At 34.6% G+C, this 16648-nt stretch overlaps 1 protein-coding gene across 1 annotated transcript; it reads left to right on the top strand.

Annotated features, from left to right (window-relative positions):
- Nucleotides 1-11309: 11309 nt before the first annotated feature.
- Nucleotides 11310-12254, top strand: LOC134374638 (olfactory receptor 52D1-like). The gene has a single exon (XM_063092482.1). The coding sequence runs from the start codon at nt 11310-11312 to the stop codon at nt 12252-12254; it is 945 nt and encodes a 314-aa protein (XP_062948552.1).
- Nucleotides 12255-16648: the final 4394 nt, after the last annotated feature.

The following is a 16648-nucleotide window of genomic DNA, read 5'->3' as shown; positions in this document are numbered from 1 at the left end:
AGTGTTCTGAAGCTACCATAACACATGCATTCACTACATTCCATCTATTCACTGGAATCTGGTCCTCCTATGATTTCACAACCCCTTGCATCGTAGCACTGCTTTATTTTGGCAGTCCAGCTCCTATTATTCCTGATCCCATAACTTCAAACTCATCTAAATGGTTATGTGAGGCCTCACACCATTCCCCAGAAGAGGAGGATGGTGTTTGTGGAGTTAGTTTATAAACTTGAAAGTCTAAAGGACTTACAAAGTGGGGTTGAGACCTCTGAGCAGTAATTAAAGTCATATTACTAACACTTCGGATTAAAAGGGACTAATTCAATCGTATTCTGAAATTATTTCTCTGTTATCTGAAAATAGTTCTTCACTCTATGTAAACAACACATCCATGGACAAAGACCACCTGCCACGAAAGTAAAGGCACCTTAGGTAAGCCCCGTCTATCTGAAAAATATGAGTCTAACTTGGATGCTATGAGCATGAACATGAACAATAAGGATATTTTGGTGAAAATCTTATTCTAAACTGAACTGAGAATCACTCCGTTTCTAAATCAGTCTCTAGGTCCTCCTCACACTTTTGATATCTACCCACCCCTATTTTGCTTCTCACATTCCCCTTTGTATTTTCATATTATCTCTCACCTTTATTTTTCCCAAGTCTCACATCTTTGGTAGAATACTTCCTCTTGCCGTGAATGACTGGTCTAACTCTCAGAGCAAGAAAGATGAGCACATAAGTCTTCCCCCAGTCCTTAGAGATATGAGGCCCCAGGATAAATGCAGGACAGTGGCTATAACCCTGTCAGTGCCAACACTTCAGTTTATGGCCCTCCCCAAGAACTTCTCTCCACCACTTCCAGATTGCAGCAGGCTGTTGCAATTTAAGAATATAGGGGAGAGGATGCTATGGAGATTCTCAAATATTTATTGCTTCAACGTCTGGAACAAAAGATGTAATGCAACATGAGATGAGATAATGGCTTGCATCCAGAATATGATAAGATGGTGAAGAATTTTAGGTATGATGCAGCCAATGAGAGAAATTTATTAAGGAAATTAACTGTGGAGGGGCATAGGTTGATAACCTAAAAGCTGAAAGTGACTCAAGCTCAGTTCTATATAATAATGCTAGATAAAAAATGACTCAGTTATTTAATGTGCTTTCCTCAAAATTATACAATAAGCAAGAAAGCCAATCTTACCATTCAAATCTCCTGATTCTCCCAGTGTGGTACTTTCTTCAGTGTGCCAGAGTTCTTCCCAAAGAAACAGGTTAGGTAAATCGATCTGACTATGAATAGAAGTTTTTGCTCAATGAATAAAACCTCCTATGTGTTTGTCAACAATATTGACTTTGAAATGCCTGTTACTTGATTAAGCCAAGCAACAGAGTTGGAATGCAAACTACTATATGATTTACAAACCTGTAACAGCGGTGGAAGTTACAAGTAGTAGTAACATCCATCGCATCTAGTACAGAAACTAGTTTGTTTTTTTTGTTTTTAAAGAAAGTAGTGTCTTATCTTACTAATCTTCAGTCACCATTGTATTTAATAAATTTAATCAAGAACTGGCTTTTTCAAGAATTGATGGCCTCAATAGAAATAATAGTTCTCATAAAGAGAAGTTTAGTTAACTACAAAGACATTCACCATTCACTGACAGTCCATAAAAATGAGGCTATTTATACCTAATAACTTCCTCCCATCTCCGTCTTCACTCCTTGCCTTGTGAAACTACTGGAAAATGATTTTTCCTTATTGCCCTCACGGGCACTGAATGCCCTCAGAATTTTTTTTGTGTGTGTGCTTTCATTACTTAAATATTAATTTAAATCACTTTGATATCATCTAAATTTAATATGATCAAGGATCTCAAATTTAGGGAGTTATCTTTAGTCAATGCCAATATACACCTTTGCCATATGGTTTATATATTTCTCAGATATACAATAAAAGAAAAATATATATATACCCTCTTCTGACAAATTCTTTGGTAGCCTTAGCTCTTAAGATCGCTCCTGAATGGTTCACTAGATGGGGAGAATGTTATGGCCACATATCAACCTTTAGAGCTACGTGAAAACACTACCTACATCACCAAATCTGAGAGTGGATACAAATATGAAAGTTGGGGTAGTATCTGGAAAGAGGCCATGCTTAGCCTGTGTTCCACATCTACCCTGCTCTGTGTCTGAGCATAATGGATTGTATCAACAGTTCTCGCTCTCTGGCTTGTGGTTGGACTGGGATGATGATGGGAACTGATAAGAAACAGAAGTACAGAAGACCATACGGTTGGAGAGTTTCCTCTCCCCCACCCCCAGGCCCTTCATTATGGCTTCTTCATGGTGGCTCCATCTCTCTACAGAAAAGGAAATCTCATGCCTTTTCTGTAGAGAGATGGAGCTATTTCTCCACATGCTAACCTTTCTGAGTTCTGGTAAGCATGTTGTTTTTTATTTTTCGCTTGCCACTTTCAGGACTAGGAACAGTAGCAAGATTCTACCGGGAACATTTCAAATGATATCCTTTCTTAGTTGTCCTAAATCCTGCTCACATATTTACAATGACCTCTTTATCAAAATCTTTAAATTATCCAGTTTAAGCATGGCTTCTGTTTCCTGACAGACTACAATTAGCACAAGAGGAAAATGTCTACCTCATATGCACGTATATGTATCTGTCACCTTCTATCTCTCTGTGTCTTTACCACTATCACTATCTACAAGTTTATCACTTGTTGAAATTTTAATCTGTGCAATTCATTTTTTTCATCGTTTTCTTACAAAAAGCCTACTGTCTCTTTATTTGGTTAATCATCCCTTTTTTATTTTCCAAGGTGGGGAAAGACACCTCCCAAAAGCTGGTTGCCCAACCATAAGACAGAAAGCTTCAGATGAGTCTTTGCATATTTAGTTTTTCTGAATACAGCAATAAGAAAAAGCTGGGACTAGAGTTAAGGTAAGAAGGCAGAAAGCAAGTCAGTTGACAGCGGAAGGAGAAAAGAGGCCTATCTTAAAAACGAAGGTTTAATAAATCCCTTGAGTGGCTTTGCACATAGAGCAGAACGGATGCGAATCACCTGATTTGCCCTGGAACTTGAGCTCCTGTTGTGGAAAACAAGACCTTGCTACTGAGCAAGCACTTGCTGCCTGATATGAACAGAAGTCAATACCATGCCACCAGTTTTTGTGAAGAAATAAGGCTTTACTGAGAGGTCAGTCAGCAAACAGACAGGAGGTAAATGCTGACTGGCTGATAATTCATGAGCTGACTGGTTAGGCCTGAGTCAGGCCATATATTGCAGGCACAGGCTGGTTTCTTGGGCCGGAATCTTGATATGCATGATCTCTACTAAGCCTGAGCAAGGTGAGGCTCTGTAATCTCATTACAGTTTTCAAAATGTAAACATGCCCTTCTTGGGGCCTATTAATGACACATTTTTTCTCATTTTTGTGCTTTTTATTGATGATCCCATTGCTTTAAATGGCCTGCAAGTGTCGTGCTGAAGTGCTATCTAGTGCCAAGTGCAAGAAGGTTGTGACGTGCCGTATAGACAAAATAACTGTGAGATAAGCTCCGTTTCTGCAGGGACGCTATAAAACTTTATGTACTGTCCTCAAAGCTTCTGATCCAATGTCACAGATAACTTCCTAAATGAAAGGTCTTTCATCTTATTCCACAGAGATAATGAAATCTGAGCAGGGCTCCAGCTTTTCACCAGGAAACCCACATATTAATTGCATCATGTTGATGCAATTCCTCTCCTCTTTTTCCATTTAAAGGAAATGGCCTGTATTCTGTTTAAACGTAACAATTAGAACTTTCCCATTTTAATCTTGAATGCTGTACTCTGAGTTCTTAGTTTCCACCTATATTTGCTATCTTCATTATATTTGGCTCCATTACTGTGCCACAGGTTTGTAAATATTTTCAACATTCAAACACCTATATTATTATTATTATTATTATTATTATTAATATTATTATTATTATTATTTTATTTTATTTTATTTTATTTTATTTTATTTTATTTTGTCAAAATACAATTTGGTTGATTATTGAGGCCCATTACCGAAACCTCCCTCTCTCCTCTCTCTCCCCTCCCTTCCAACAATGTCCTTTCTGTTTGCTTGTCATATCAATTTCAAGGAATTGTAATTTTATGTCTTCTTTCCCCCTGCCCCGGATTTTTTTTGTGTGTATTTATTTATTTATTTTTAGCTCCCACAAATAAGTGAGAACATGTGATATTTCTCTTTCAAATACCTATATTATAATGAAAAATCTTTCTATTGTTACTAGTAGTAGTTGTACCCATAGTAGTAGTAGTATAGTTGTGACTAAAAAAAAAAAAATCTGTTGTGATCACGTTCTCTTATGTGTGCTTTTTCACCCATGCACTTTGGCACAAAGTTATCTACATTTTTTCTACCTCCTTATATCCCATCCTTCTCATTCCAGTAGCTATAATCTCAACAGTAAAATAATTATTTCTAAGTATATACCATGTTCCAGGAATAATTTTAGACCCAGGGGGCTCAGAAGTGAACAAGAAAGGCAAATTCTTTGCACTCATGATATCAGGTATAAAATAAACAAATATAAGGGTCGACCTGTGGCTCACTTGGGAGAGTGTGGTGCTAACAACACGAAGTCAAGGGTTAAGATCCCCTTACTGGTCATCTTTAAAATATTAAATAAATAAATAAATAGATAGATAGATAGATAAATAAATAAAAATAAACAAATATATAATGTAAAGTCAAATAGTGATAAATGCAAATTCTCAGTCCATTACCAAAGTATGGACTTTGGTATACTAAATGTTATACATACAGTCTTATGTTTATACTTATAAGATAGACATTATAATCTCTGTGCTACATTTGTGGAAATGAAATACCCCCAAAATGCCAAGTCATAAACTTGGAAAGTTCTAGGAAGCAAGTTGCCTTGGCTTGAAAGCTGGTGTTGGTCATACAAAAAGCAGTCAGAGCCAAAGACTAGTAGTTCACTGTACCCAATTAGCTGGTGTTCTTTTGGAGGAAAATCTGAGCAGTGAACATCATAGGATAGTCCCCATCACTATAAAATAGACACTGATAAGATTACATAGAAACACAATATTTACAATAAAATAACCATGTTTTTTAAACTTCTTTGAACAACTACTTCTAAAAGTTTTTTTCAATAGAAACATCTTTCTACTAGAAAGATTACTTTCAATCAGGCCCAAATCCTATAGTCTAGTCTTATGAAATTAGGCATATTTTCTCATACATCATACCAAGAACAGAAAGTCTAGAAGAACAGAATTATGAAGATTGGACTTCAAGAATTCTGGTATATTAGTATTAAATTTCAGATTTATATTATATACTCAAAGGGAGATGTCAAGTTGTTGGATAGGTATAAAATATGTACTTCAGTATACAGGGCAGAAATGGTGATATGAACTTGGACATTATAGCACATAGATTCTGTTGGTAGCTATAGAAATATATGTGGCTATTGAAGGAAACTATAAATATACAGAAGATAAAGGTAAAAAAAAAGAAAAGAGTTTCTAAAGAGAAGAAGAAACTGGACAAATATGTAAGAAAGTAGATAAAACAAACTATCTTCATTGATTCCCTCTTTTTCTCTGTCCTTCACATCTAGTCCAACAGCAAGTTCTGTTGATCCTACCCTTAATGAGTCTTAAAACTCATCATTTGTTTTATCCACACAACCATGATCTGAATCCGAAGCACTATTATTTTTCCTCTGGCATAATCCAATAGTCAGCCTCCCATTTACTCTCACCCCAAGCCTAATAGTCTATTCATCCTTGACTTCTTTTAAGTTTTTCACAATCATTTCATCAAATTTAACTCCAAAATGTATGCAACATTCATTCATGTTTCTGGTTTCCTATTGTATTCTGAATGAATTTTGGCTTTTGTCATTGGTCCACAAGGTTCTAAATGATGCTTGTGATACTCGAACTATCCTCACCCTTTTTCTCTTCCTTGAGACTTAGCAAAGATTACAGGGCTTTTGTACATCATGTTTCTGGTAACTTTCTATTGCAATACTCTTTCTCAGTTCATTGAATAGCTGGTTTATGCCTATTATTCAATTCTCAATTCAAATATCCTCTCCTAACAGAGGGCTCCCCTGACTGTTTTTTCTAAGTTCTTCCTACTTCTAGTGAGTCTCCATCACACCAGCCTCTTAGCTTTCATCAAAGAAAATTTTTATTTCCTGAAATATTATGTTTTTATTTGTTTATTGTTGATTTCTTCCACTACAACAGATACTTATAACATCACAGACATTTTGTTTGGCTTTTTATATCCACAGTTCCTAGAATATTACCTATTACCTAGTACATAGAAAAGAGTCAATATACACACTGATTAAATGAATAAATTCAAGAAGATAACAAAATTTTCACATATATTGTGCTATAGTAAAAATCACAACATTTATTTTCGGGGTAGTATTCAAGGCATAGATGCTCAGTTGTTTTTTTTTTTTTTTTTTACTTCATTTCTATTATGTTCTTATCACATTTACATAAAGAATTGATCTTTAGTTTATTTCTTAATAAGTGGAACAATGAAAACACATACACAGAAACTAGACAATGATTAATATATTTATGAAATATAAAATTAATGATATATATTATAAACTTTGAAAATTATTATTGTAAAAACTACAGCATTAAGAAAAAGGTATTTATTGCATTACATTTTCTCAAAGGGAAATAGAACTTGTGTACACTCAACCAAGTCAACAATTATTATGCAAAGTCAATGTAATCATAAATTTGAAGAAAATTAGTGTCAAAAGCATATCTGTAAACTGTATATTTTTGACCAACTAATATGTTTCCAATGAAAAGAGTTTTATAGTGAGACAGATTGCACGGAAGAAATGATCTTTTTTATTCTTCTCTTCTGGATCTGTAATTAAAGAGTGATGGGAGGATAACCGAAGACTTGGTGCTAACTTCTGCTCAGTAGTCTCTACTCTGGCATATGTTGGGTTCCACAGGGAGTCCATCCACACCTGGGTCACTTTCTTGGCACCTGGGAAGCTGTAGTTCTAGAACTGTTTATATAGTTGATGTTAGCTGAAATTCAGTAGATTGTAATAAACACAGAGCCAGAGCTTCTGGTGATACAAGGCAGTTAGGGTCAAATATAACACAACCATTTAAATATCTCCCTTCACCACCAAAAAACAGAGCAGAAGGCCCTGGGAATTTCACCAAAACCAAAAAAAATCAAACGATGGAATGGCATTGGAGGATTAAAATGAGTGTCCTAGGGTAGTAGGGTGTGAGAAACTGACGAGATGATGACTTGTTTCTTCTAAAAAGAAATCTTTTTATGCAAATTGAAATGATTTGAAATCTTTTGAAAAAGATTTGAAAAAAGATTGAAATCTTTTTGCATTATATCTTTTCTCTTATTTTTATTAATTCAGGGTCTGAATCGAGGGTCGTATTTCTGGAACCACCAGCTCTTCCTTCTGTTTAGGGTTTTCCTTTTCCCTAGTAGCTTTACAGTTTTCCCATCTGATTTTGCCTCCAGGAAAGGTGTGTCATCCATTTGAGGTTTCTAAGGATAACTAGTGCCTGTGAAAACATAAAAGTAGTAGCCCCAAAAGTGAAAATAAGAAAAAAAAGATACCATCCCTTTGACCTCCTTTTTGGTCAGACCCTAGGGCAAAGTACACACAGGAGCATTTGGCATGCACAAAAGGCTCAAAGGTAAACCTTGATATTCATCAAGGGACTGAAAATGAAAAATTTTAGGCTGTGGTATAAAAATAAGCACCTGGGAGGAGAAGGGGAATAACTGTGTGAGTTTTCTTGTTTCCAATTTGTGATGCCTAGAAGTGCAACCTACACATGTCATCTCAAGTATAAATCATTGTCGCTGAAGTGACAAGCAGGAGACCTTAATTCTACCAAGGATATGATCTATTTCAGTAGCAGCAATGGGACAAAGAGAAAGATATTCCAAGTGAGTATTGTGTCCATGTAGATTCTGTGGAAATAGACTAAAAGACTATGTCTCAAATGGAAGCCAAGGTGCCGAACACCTTACCTACTGCACTCTTAATACCCTACTGCAACAGATGCTAATGCTGTCTGAATGTTTAATTCACACCATAATCACAAAGTCTCCAAAAGAATGTGAAGACTGAAAAAAGGTGAGTCCAAGGGTTGATTAATATGGAAAGAAAATATGTACACCAAAGATTGCCCTCTTAGCTGAGAGTTTAGGGGCCTGCTATATAGGCCAAGTAATTTCCTAATGTGAAATGTATGTAGAATTCCACAAGTAAATAAATTTTTATTTTGATTTCTACATTTGATTAATTTATCTTTATAGTTTTTCTTAAACTTGGTAGGATTTTGTCAGATTTAGTCCTTTTTTAAATGCAAACTGTTTTTTTCTTTTACCTTTTCACTGAATCCTGCTCTTTTTCCCCTCCTTGTCTTCATTATTTTTCTCTTCTATTTTCCTAGAAATTATTGTTGGCATTTTTAATGTTCTTAATTAAAGGCTTATTTTTCTTTTTAGTTTTCACATAATAAAAGCAATATAATCTGTACTTTTACTACAAGTCTCAGTATTGGAATTATGCCATTGGAATATCATATGATCTATTTTATAATTTTATAAGGATTTGTTCTTATTAATTTAATTTTTAATTTAAGAGCTCTTCTAAAGAGTGAATTTAATAGTGAAATCATGGGTGTACCTTACACTTTACATACTAATATCTACTTTCTAAACTTCTAATTTTTTTGCTGAAGTAAAGCTATTTTTCAAAATGAATCTTTAACCATATACATTAAGCCAAATTACAATTTTAATACCAAATCATCTTAGATTGCCTTTTTAAAAATATTTTTCTCATTCATTTTTAAATGAGAAAATTCTACCCATGCTCAGTGGTGCCAGCTCCAAAACTGAGGGATATGTTTATTTCTTCTCTTATAGCTATCCTTTATGCTTTATTAACCATTAACTCTCTTAAACTCTTTTACCTCCACCTGAAGTAGGCATTGAGGAGCACAGCTCTGACAAGTTTTATATTTAGTATACATTTCCTGGATGAAGATGGACTTTTCTGCTCAATCACTTCTTTGGTCATACTATGATACAAGTAATAGAATCCGTAGTTCTTGTTTTTGTAGGCTCTCTACTTCCTGTATCTACAGCTGATCTTTATTGTGTATATATACATATGTGTGTGTGTGTGTATTTTTATGTATATGTGTATAAGTGCAATGTGCCAGCATTGTTTGTGCCAGCATTGTTGTTTTTGTATATCTGGTCTGTAAACTATCCTCAGAGTTAATGGTGGAACTTCTGAGCATGGCAGAACTTAACTACATATTGCTGAATTTTGAAGAGTCTACTGTAACCTCTTGAACATTGCAGTCTAAACTTTTTGTTGGATGAAAAAGATGGAAAAAAGAGAAGCTATTTTAGAAGAGTGATGGGTTATTAATTGAGAAAGAATAATTATTACCTGGTTCAAAAATAGTTACTGCTATTAGAGAATGGCTCCTGATTTTCTGCTTAGTTTGAGACAGATGTAAGAGTATCCTGTTTTAGAAACTTTTTCTGTTACTTCTACAGCTCTTATTCCTTTGGGTAAGAGCCTAGATCAGGTGCAATTAAAATTATTTATTAATACATGCTAATTGTAGCATAGTGAACATGGAAGCAGAAGTTAGGAATAATCTTCTCTTTTCTTCGTTCTATATCATTTCCATTTTAATATATTCTACAAATAGTTATGGAAAAATAAAGTCTAAATTGGGATGATACATTTAAGGATAGAGCTCTGCTATGATAATTCAAATGCAACAGTGATTTCTTTTGAAAATTACTCGAATATTTGAAAACTAAATACCACACTTCTAAGTAGCCTATGAATCAAAAAAATATAAAAACACAGTATAAAGTAGTTTGAAATGAATGAAAATGAAAACAAATTAATCTAAATTTGTGGGACAACACTAAAGCATTACTTTTTTTAATGAGAAAACAATCATTGTTCCAAAATGATTTTTGAACAAAACATTTTGAACAAAAATTGTTTTAAATAAGCAATCTTATTTTTCCATCTCCCTTGATATGCATCTCCCAATCTCTTCTATCAGATTGATTTGTAAAGTTTCAGACCTTTCATTATGCCAAAGGAAAGGAAGATACTTCAAAAAGTTTGTGGATAAACAGAATTGAAGGTAATATGAATCGTTCCACAAATTTTTTGAAGTACACTTCTATATAAAAGATCTTTTTTACAAGCAACCAACATATGTATAATAAATAGGAACTCTCCTTTAAAAATTAACAATATAGCATCATGGACTCACCTTCAGTTTCATAACACAGGAGGCAGTCATAAGCAATACAAAGACAAAATCCACATGATCTCACTTACATGTGGAAGCTGAAAAAGTTGAACTTGTAGAAGTAGAGAGCAGAATGAAGGCTCCCAGGGGCAGGGGTGTGGAGTGGTTTCAGGGGAGTTTGGTGAAATGATACAAAATAAGTTGAAGAGACTTAATGTACAACATGGTGGCTACAGTTAGTAATGTAATTTATTTTTGAAAATAGATAATAGTTTTATGTGTTCTCACCACAAAAAAATAAGTATGTGAGGTAATGTTTATGTTGATTAATTCATTTAACCATTCCATAATATATACATATTTCAAAACAAAATGCTGCTTATAAGGAAAATATATACAATTTTTATTGATCAATTAAAAAAAATTTTTAGAAAGAAATTAAAATTATCAACCACTCTAATCTCTCCCACATACTAGCAAAAACAATTGTTTTATGTTTTCTGTGAAGCCATTGATTTCTTCTGATTGGGACTTTATTTTATTTATACTTTCTTTTTATTTTAAAGGTCCAGGATGCTGCAGAGCCAAGTTTAAGCATCTGTCTAGGCATCCTTTGACTCAAACAAGTGGAAAAAATATCCCCATCTATTAAGTCATATGTGCTGCTTGTTCATATAACTTTTACTGCAATAATCACGTGAGAATTTAATTAATGGTTTGCATCGGTTTCTCCCATATTAGAATGCCGACATCTAAAATTAGAGATTAGGTCCTATTCATTATTTATATTTACGGTAAAATAAACATAGTCAAGCATTTTAAATAAACGAGCAAATAAAGACATCAGTATAAGAATGGACAGGTGAAATTGAAAGAAAAGAATCCTTTCCGTTCCACAGCTGAACACAGTCAGTATTTCTCAACATGTCTTTGTCAAATAATACCAATCTCCATCCCAGGACCTTTCTTCTCCTTGGCATCCCAGGAATGGAGGCCATCCACACATGGATATCAGTGCCCTTCTGCCTTGTTTATCTGAGCGCTCTCCTGGGAAACTTCTCTATTCTATTTGTTATCAGAACGGATTCCAACCTGCATGAGCCCATGTACTTATTCCTCTGTATGCTCTCTGTGGCTGACCTGATCATCTCCACTACTGCTATGCCTAAAATCCTCAGCATTTTTTGGTTCCATGACAGGAAGATCTATTTTGAAGCCTGCCTTGTGCAAGTATTTCTCATTCATTCACTATGCAGCATGGCCTCAGGGTTCATCCTGGCCATGGCCTTTGATCGCTATGTGGCCATCTGCAATCCTCTGAGACATTCCACTCTCCTGACACACAGAGTCATCAAGAATTTGGGACTAGCTATTGTCATTCGCGGGGCTCTGCTTTTCAGTCCTCAGCCATTCATGCTCCGGTGGCTTCCCTACTGCAGAACTAATATCATCCCTCACACGTACTGTGAATTCATGGCTCTGATTAAGCTTGCTTGTGCAGAAACCAGGATCTGCAGAATATACAGCCTAACTGCTGCCTTCCTGAGTGGGGGGTTAGATTTCTTATTAATCATATGCTCCTATGTTGTCATCCTTTACACAGTCTTCCACCTGCCATCCAAGGCTGCTCAGCTCAAGACCTTGGGCACATGTGGATCCCACGTGTGTGTGATCTTAGTGGCCTATACTCCGGCCTTTTTCTCCTTCCTTACTCATAGGTTTGGGCGCAACGTGGCTCCTCATATTCACATCTTTGTGGCAAACATCCACCTCCTTGTTCCCCCCATGGTGAACCCAATGATCTATGGCATAAGAACCAAGAGAATCAGAGAAAGGTTCCTCCGAAGCTTGACTTCTCAGAAAATCTAAAGCAAAGAACTTTACCTTTAACAAGTTTCCAAGACTTATGAAAGCAAAAAGAAAGAAAACAACAATAATAAACATAAGCCATTTTTCTAGAAGCCTAAATCCCTACTTATCTTATTTGTAATATTGAAATTATTCATTAGCATTGATTATATTTTGTTCCCCTCAGGAAACTTACTATGGAGATATGTGCCTTAGGTGATTTAATAATGATAGATTTGCCTTGTGAAAAATTATTGTATGATCATGTATGCCGATGCATTTCCTCTCATAAGGCTATACTGTAGTTCAGGTTTATAAGATTAAGGAAAGATATTTTTATTGACTCATTATCTTTGACCTTCTGTAAGATGCCATGTATTTGTAGGTTTCAATTAACAGAATTGTCTTCATATCTTGTACAATAAACTGAAAGACTTTTAAATCTGTAACCTTGGAAGTTAGGATGGTGCTAGTAAAATAAACATTTCTGAATAGACAAAAGCAGCCCTCATGGTATGTTTTGCAGTGGCCTCCTGTGTTTCTTTTGTTTGTTTGTTTGTTTGTTTGTTTGTTTGTTTGTTTGTTTGTTTTGACATTTTTATTTCTCACTATCTAGCTAGAGAAAGCTAGCTCGGTTAAAGCTTCTAAATAGCATCTATTCCCACAGACACTTTCTCAAAAGACTTAATGATATCTAAAAACTTTCTGTCATTTTTCCTTTTTTGGTTTCCTCAATGTAGTTCCAGTGTTCTTTGAAAATATCTATAGACTACTCCCATTCTTTGATTACTTCACATACTCTAAAACTATCTACTCTCAATCTACATTATAAAATATTCTGTTTCTAGCTTGTCCTTAAAATTCATCATTCTAGCTTTTCTTTACTGTGATATTGAAACTTCCTCTTCCTTTCTGAAGTTTAATAACTCATATTTGTATGGAAGATCATGTATGATAAGTCATATAAGCATGTAATATAACAATTCCATTTTTTAAAAATCTGCATTATTCTTGATGATAACCAAGACAGCTTTGTCATTAGGTCATAGTAGCATGTTTTACCAATCTTTTCTGCAACTAGAGTGTTTCTCTCAATGTGCAGTTACAGAGTATCACTACACTTTTTTCCTTGAGTTTGTTATTTCATCTTCCTGAGCAAGTTAGCACCTATGTGGGTTTTCAGGTGTCATTTTTCTCCACTGACTGCCATATGATTTCACACTCTTTCCTTTGAAGGGAAAGTGTTTACTGTATGCTTATTTTTTTTAATTTCTAAACTTATTTGATCATATTCTATTTGACATTGTCTCAGTTAGGATGGAATACACGTGCATATCTAAAATTCTCAAAGAGGCAATAAAAGATAGTGCTCAATTTTGAATTCCCAAACAACTACTTACTAGTTGTATAGGTCTTTATCTAGGCACCTCTCTGTGCCTCAGCTTTCTGAGTGATGAAATAGCAATATTGATAGCAGATATTTAAAAAAAAATTATAATTTATTCAGCTTTTTCTTTACAAATTATTATTTTTTAATTGCAACATATTGATTATACATATTTATGGACTAAAGAGTTACTTTTCAATACGGGTATACAATGCGTGATGATCAAGTCAGGGTAATTATCAAATTTATCATTACAAAACTCATCATTTCTTTGTGATTTTCAGACAATAATTTTTAAACTTATTAAAAATTTTTCTACATGTGATTTGGTTCCATTGAGATTAGTTTTTCATGATCTTGAGAAGATAAAGACTGCAATTAAGAAAAAAATTATTCAGTAGCAGTGTCTAAATTGGAATCCAGTATGGGAAACTAGAAATAAATTGATCATATGGAATCTATATTCATTAATTCTGATGACAAATAATGAAGATTTACCAGTGAACATAGAAAAGAGAAAGATTCAAGAAAGAGGAAAGGAATCCAGTCAGAAAAAGTGGTCTGATGGGTTCTCAGAATTATCTTTACTGTTGTTTATATTGAATCCACACAGGTTTACTTATGAGAAAAGTGATGACTTTGGCTCATGGTCTAAATCTCAGTTGGTAATTTTTCTGTGCATGAATTTTAGTTAATATTGAAGAAATATCTTCAATTATTTCTAAATCAGTGAGAGCACATATTTTGGAGTTGTCAGGGCTTAGGCTACCAATCACACAACATTGCAGATAGCACCTTAACTGAAGAAGATTCATTCAGTGAATGCACACTAAAATTCTACTATGACCCAGTTATGACAATCAGTGTAGAGGATGCAGTAACAAGGTTGATAGGAAGCATATAGGCCCCATGCTTCATATAATGTGTATTTAGTGAGGAGGAAGCATCTGGAAGCTGCATATTATAAATTAACATATATATTGAGCAAATAATTTAACATCCTGAAAATGTGATATAAGAATAGACGAGGTGCTCTGAAAGAACAAGAGATGGGGGCTACTTAGATAGATTGATCATATTATCTCTGAGCAGAGAATTGAAAGATACTGGCAACATATTTTGAAAAACTTGGAGAAGAAAAGTACATGCAAAGAAAAGAGGAAGTAAAAATTTAGGCTTGGAGGTAAAGAAAAGCTCAGGTTGTTTAAGAACAAAGAGTATACCAGTATGTCGGGAATAAAATGGACAATAAAGAGAGTGGTGCATTTAGAGAAGTCTACACAAATCAAAATCATTTATCTTGATTATTAGGACCTTAGAATTGTATGACCATTCTTAGGGCCAATTATCCACTGGAGGAAGAAAATGAAATGAGACCATTATAGACTAGTTTAAGGTAAAGCTGGAGACTCAGAGTGCCTCTTGGAAGAATTTAACCAACTTTCATCTACCATACTTAGAGAATAGAGAAAGCTTAAGAGTAGTGAGGCTCCAGAAGGTAAAATTCTCAAAACTAGTAAGTCTTCTATGTGAAGTTCACAGTCATGTTTGGGAAAAAGTAGGATATTCAGAATTAGAATGAAGACATCTGGGTAGATACATCTGAATTTTTTTTAAAAGGTTAAAATACAAAACAAAATCAAATGACTACAATAAAGGGAATAAATTAAGAGTGAATGTGGAAAATTTATTAATATGGAAAGAATCCTTCATGACATAAGATTTCACCTCCTTGTGAGAACATTGTGAGATGGTGCCAATATATTTCTAGTTTGCTCCTGTAATTCTGGAAAAACGATGATCCACAATGAATTAAATGAAAATGCTAGAAATGTCATCAGTCACAACACAGAAAAGTATTATAATTCTGAGAGACATGGACAAGATAAAGGGACAGGCTATAAAATGGCAACAAGCAACAAGTAAACTACTATAGGACATTTTATTAGGTGAAGCTAGAGGGAGTATATTGATGAGAGAGGTGTCAGATTCACTGAGAAGTCCAGTTGTGGCTGGCCTCTGTAGCCAAGGTTACATGGAGAGGGTACTGTTATAGCTGAGATATAACTGTATAAAACTTATATAGAACAGTACAAGGTACAAAGATAATAGGGATAAGGTGGCATCATTTAATCATCTGAAACAAGGGGGTAAGATTTTTTTATGGTGAATGTTAAGGTCGAACTAGTGGCCAACAGGCTCAATGTGCAGAGAGACACTGAGATAGTTAATAAAATATAAAATTCTTAGGGTCCAGTTAAATGTCAACCAACAAAGATATTTCTTAATCTATATATTGAAATAAAATCATGTATAGGTCATCAGAAGGATAAGGGCAGCTACCTCAATAGGGATGTCACAATACTTTTCTCAGTTTCCAACTTGAGACAGTTTCAATATTTAAAATCCTCTGACTAAAGTAGAGACCATGTCCCTTAGAGAAAGAATATTGAAGTGGCATTTCAGATATATTTAGAAATAAATTTCCCAGTCTTTCTACAAAGGAACCATATTCAGAGATACAGGTATCTGTATATTGAGGAAACAGGAATAAGCAGACATTACAAAGACAGTTGGACACATTTTTTGAATTGACACAGTACTCAGAAATCCAAAGCATCATCGTGTTCCCCATATGTTAATGAGACAATATCATACAAGGTAATGAAGGCTTTCTCAGCTTTGGTTCACAGTGGATCAACAAAATCCAAAGATGGTACTGTTCACATACTCTAATAAGCACTGGGTCAGAATAAAATGGAGCTGGAGAAGAGAAAGAAAAAATCAGAAGTGGAATTGCTGGATCACCTGGTAATTCTACTTTTCAATTATTGAAGAACTGCAGTACTTTTTCCACAGCAACTGCACTATTTTTATATTCCCATCATGAAATGAACAAGGGTTCTAATTTCTCCATATGATTGTTACAGAAAAAGTGGTCAAGGAAGCTCAGACACTCAGAGAGATGGAGTAGTCAGAATGATTTATTATGCTAGTGGTCCCAAGTGAACTCCCGCTCTGAATTCCT

This window comes from Cynocephalus volans, chromosome 4, assembly GCF_027409185.1.
Source record: "Cynocephalus volans isolate mCynVol1 chromosome 4, mCynVol1.pri, whole genome shotgun sequence".
NCBI lineage: Eukaryota > Metazoa > Chordata > Mammalia > Dermoptera > Cynocephalidae > Cynocephalus > Cynocephalus volans.
The sequence above is the reverse complement of the archived record's forward strand: the minus strand, read 5'-3'. Positions and strand labels throughout refer to the sequence as shown.

Coding starts and splice junctions, on each gene's coding strand:
- LOC134374638 (XM_063092482.1), top strand. CDS start 11,310: ATGTCTTTGTCAAATAATACCAATCTCCATCCCAGGACCTTTCTTCTC.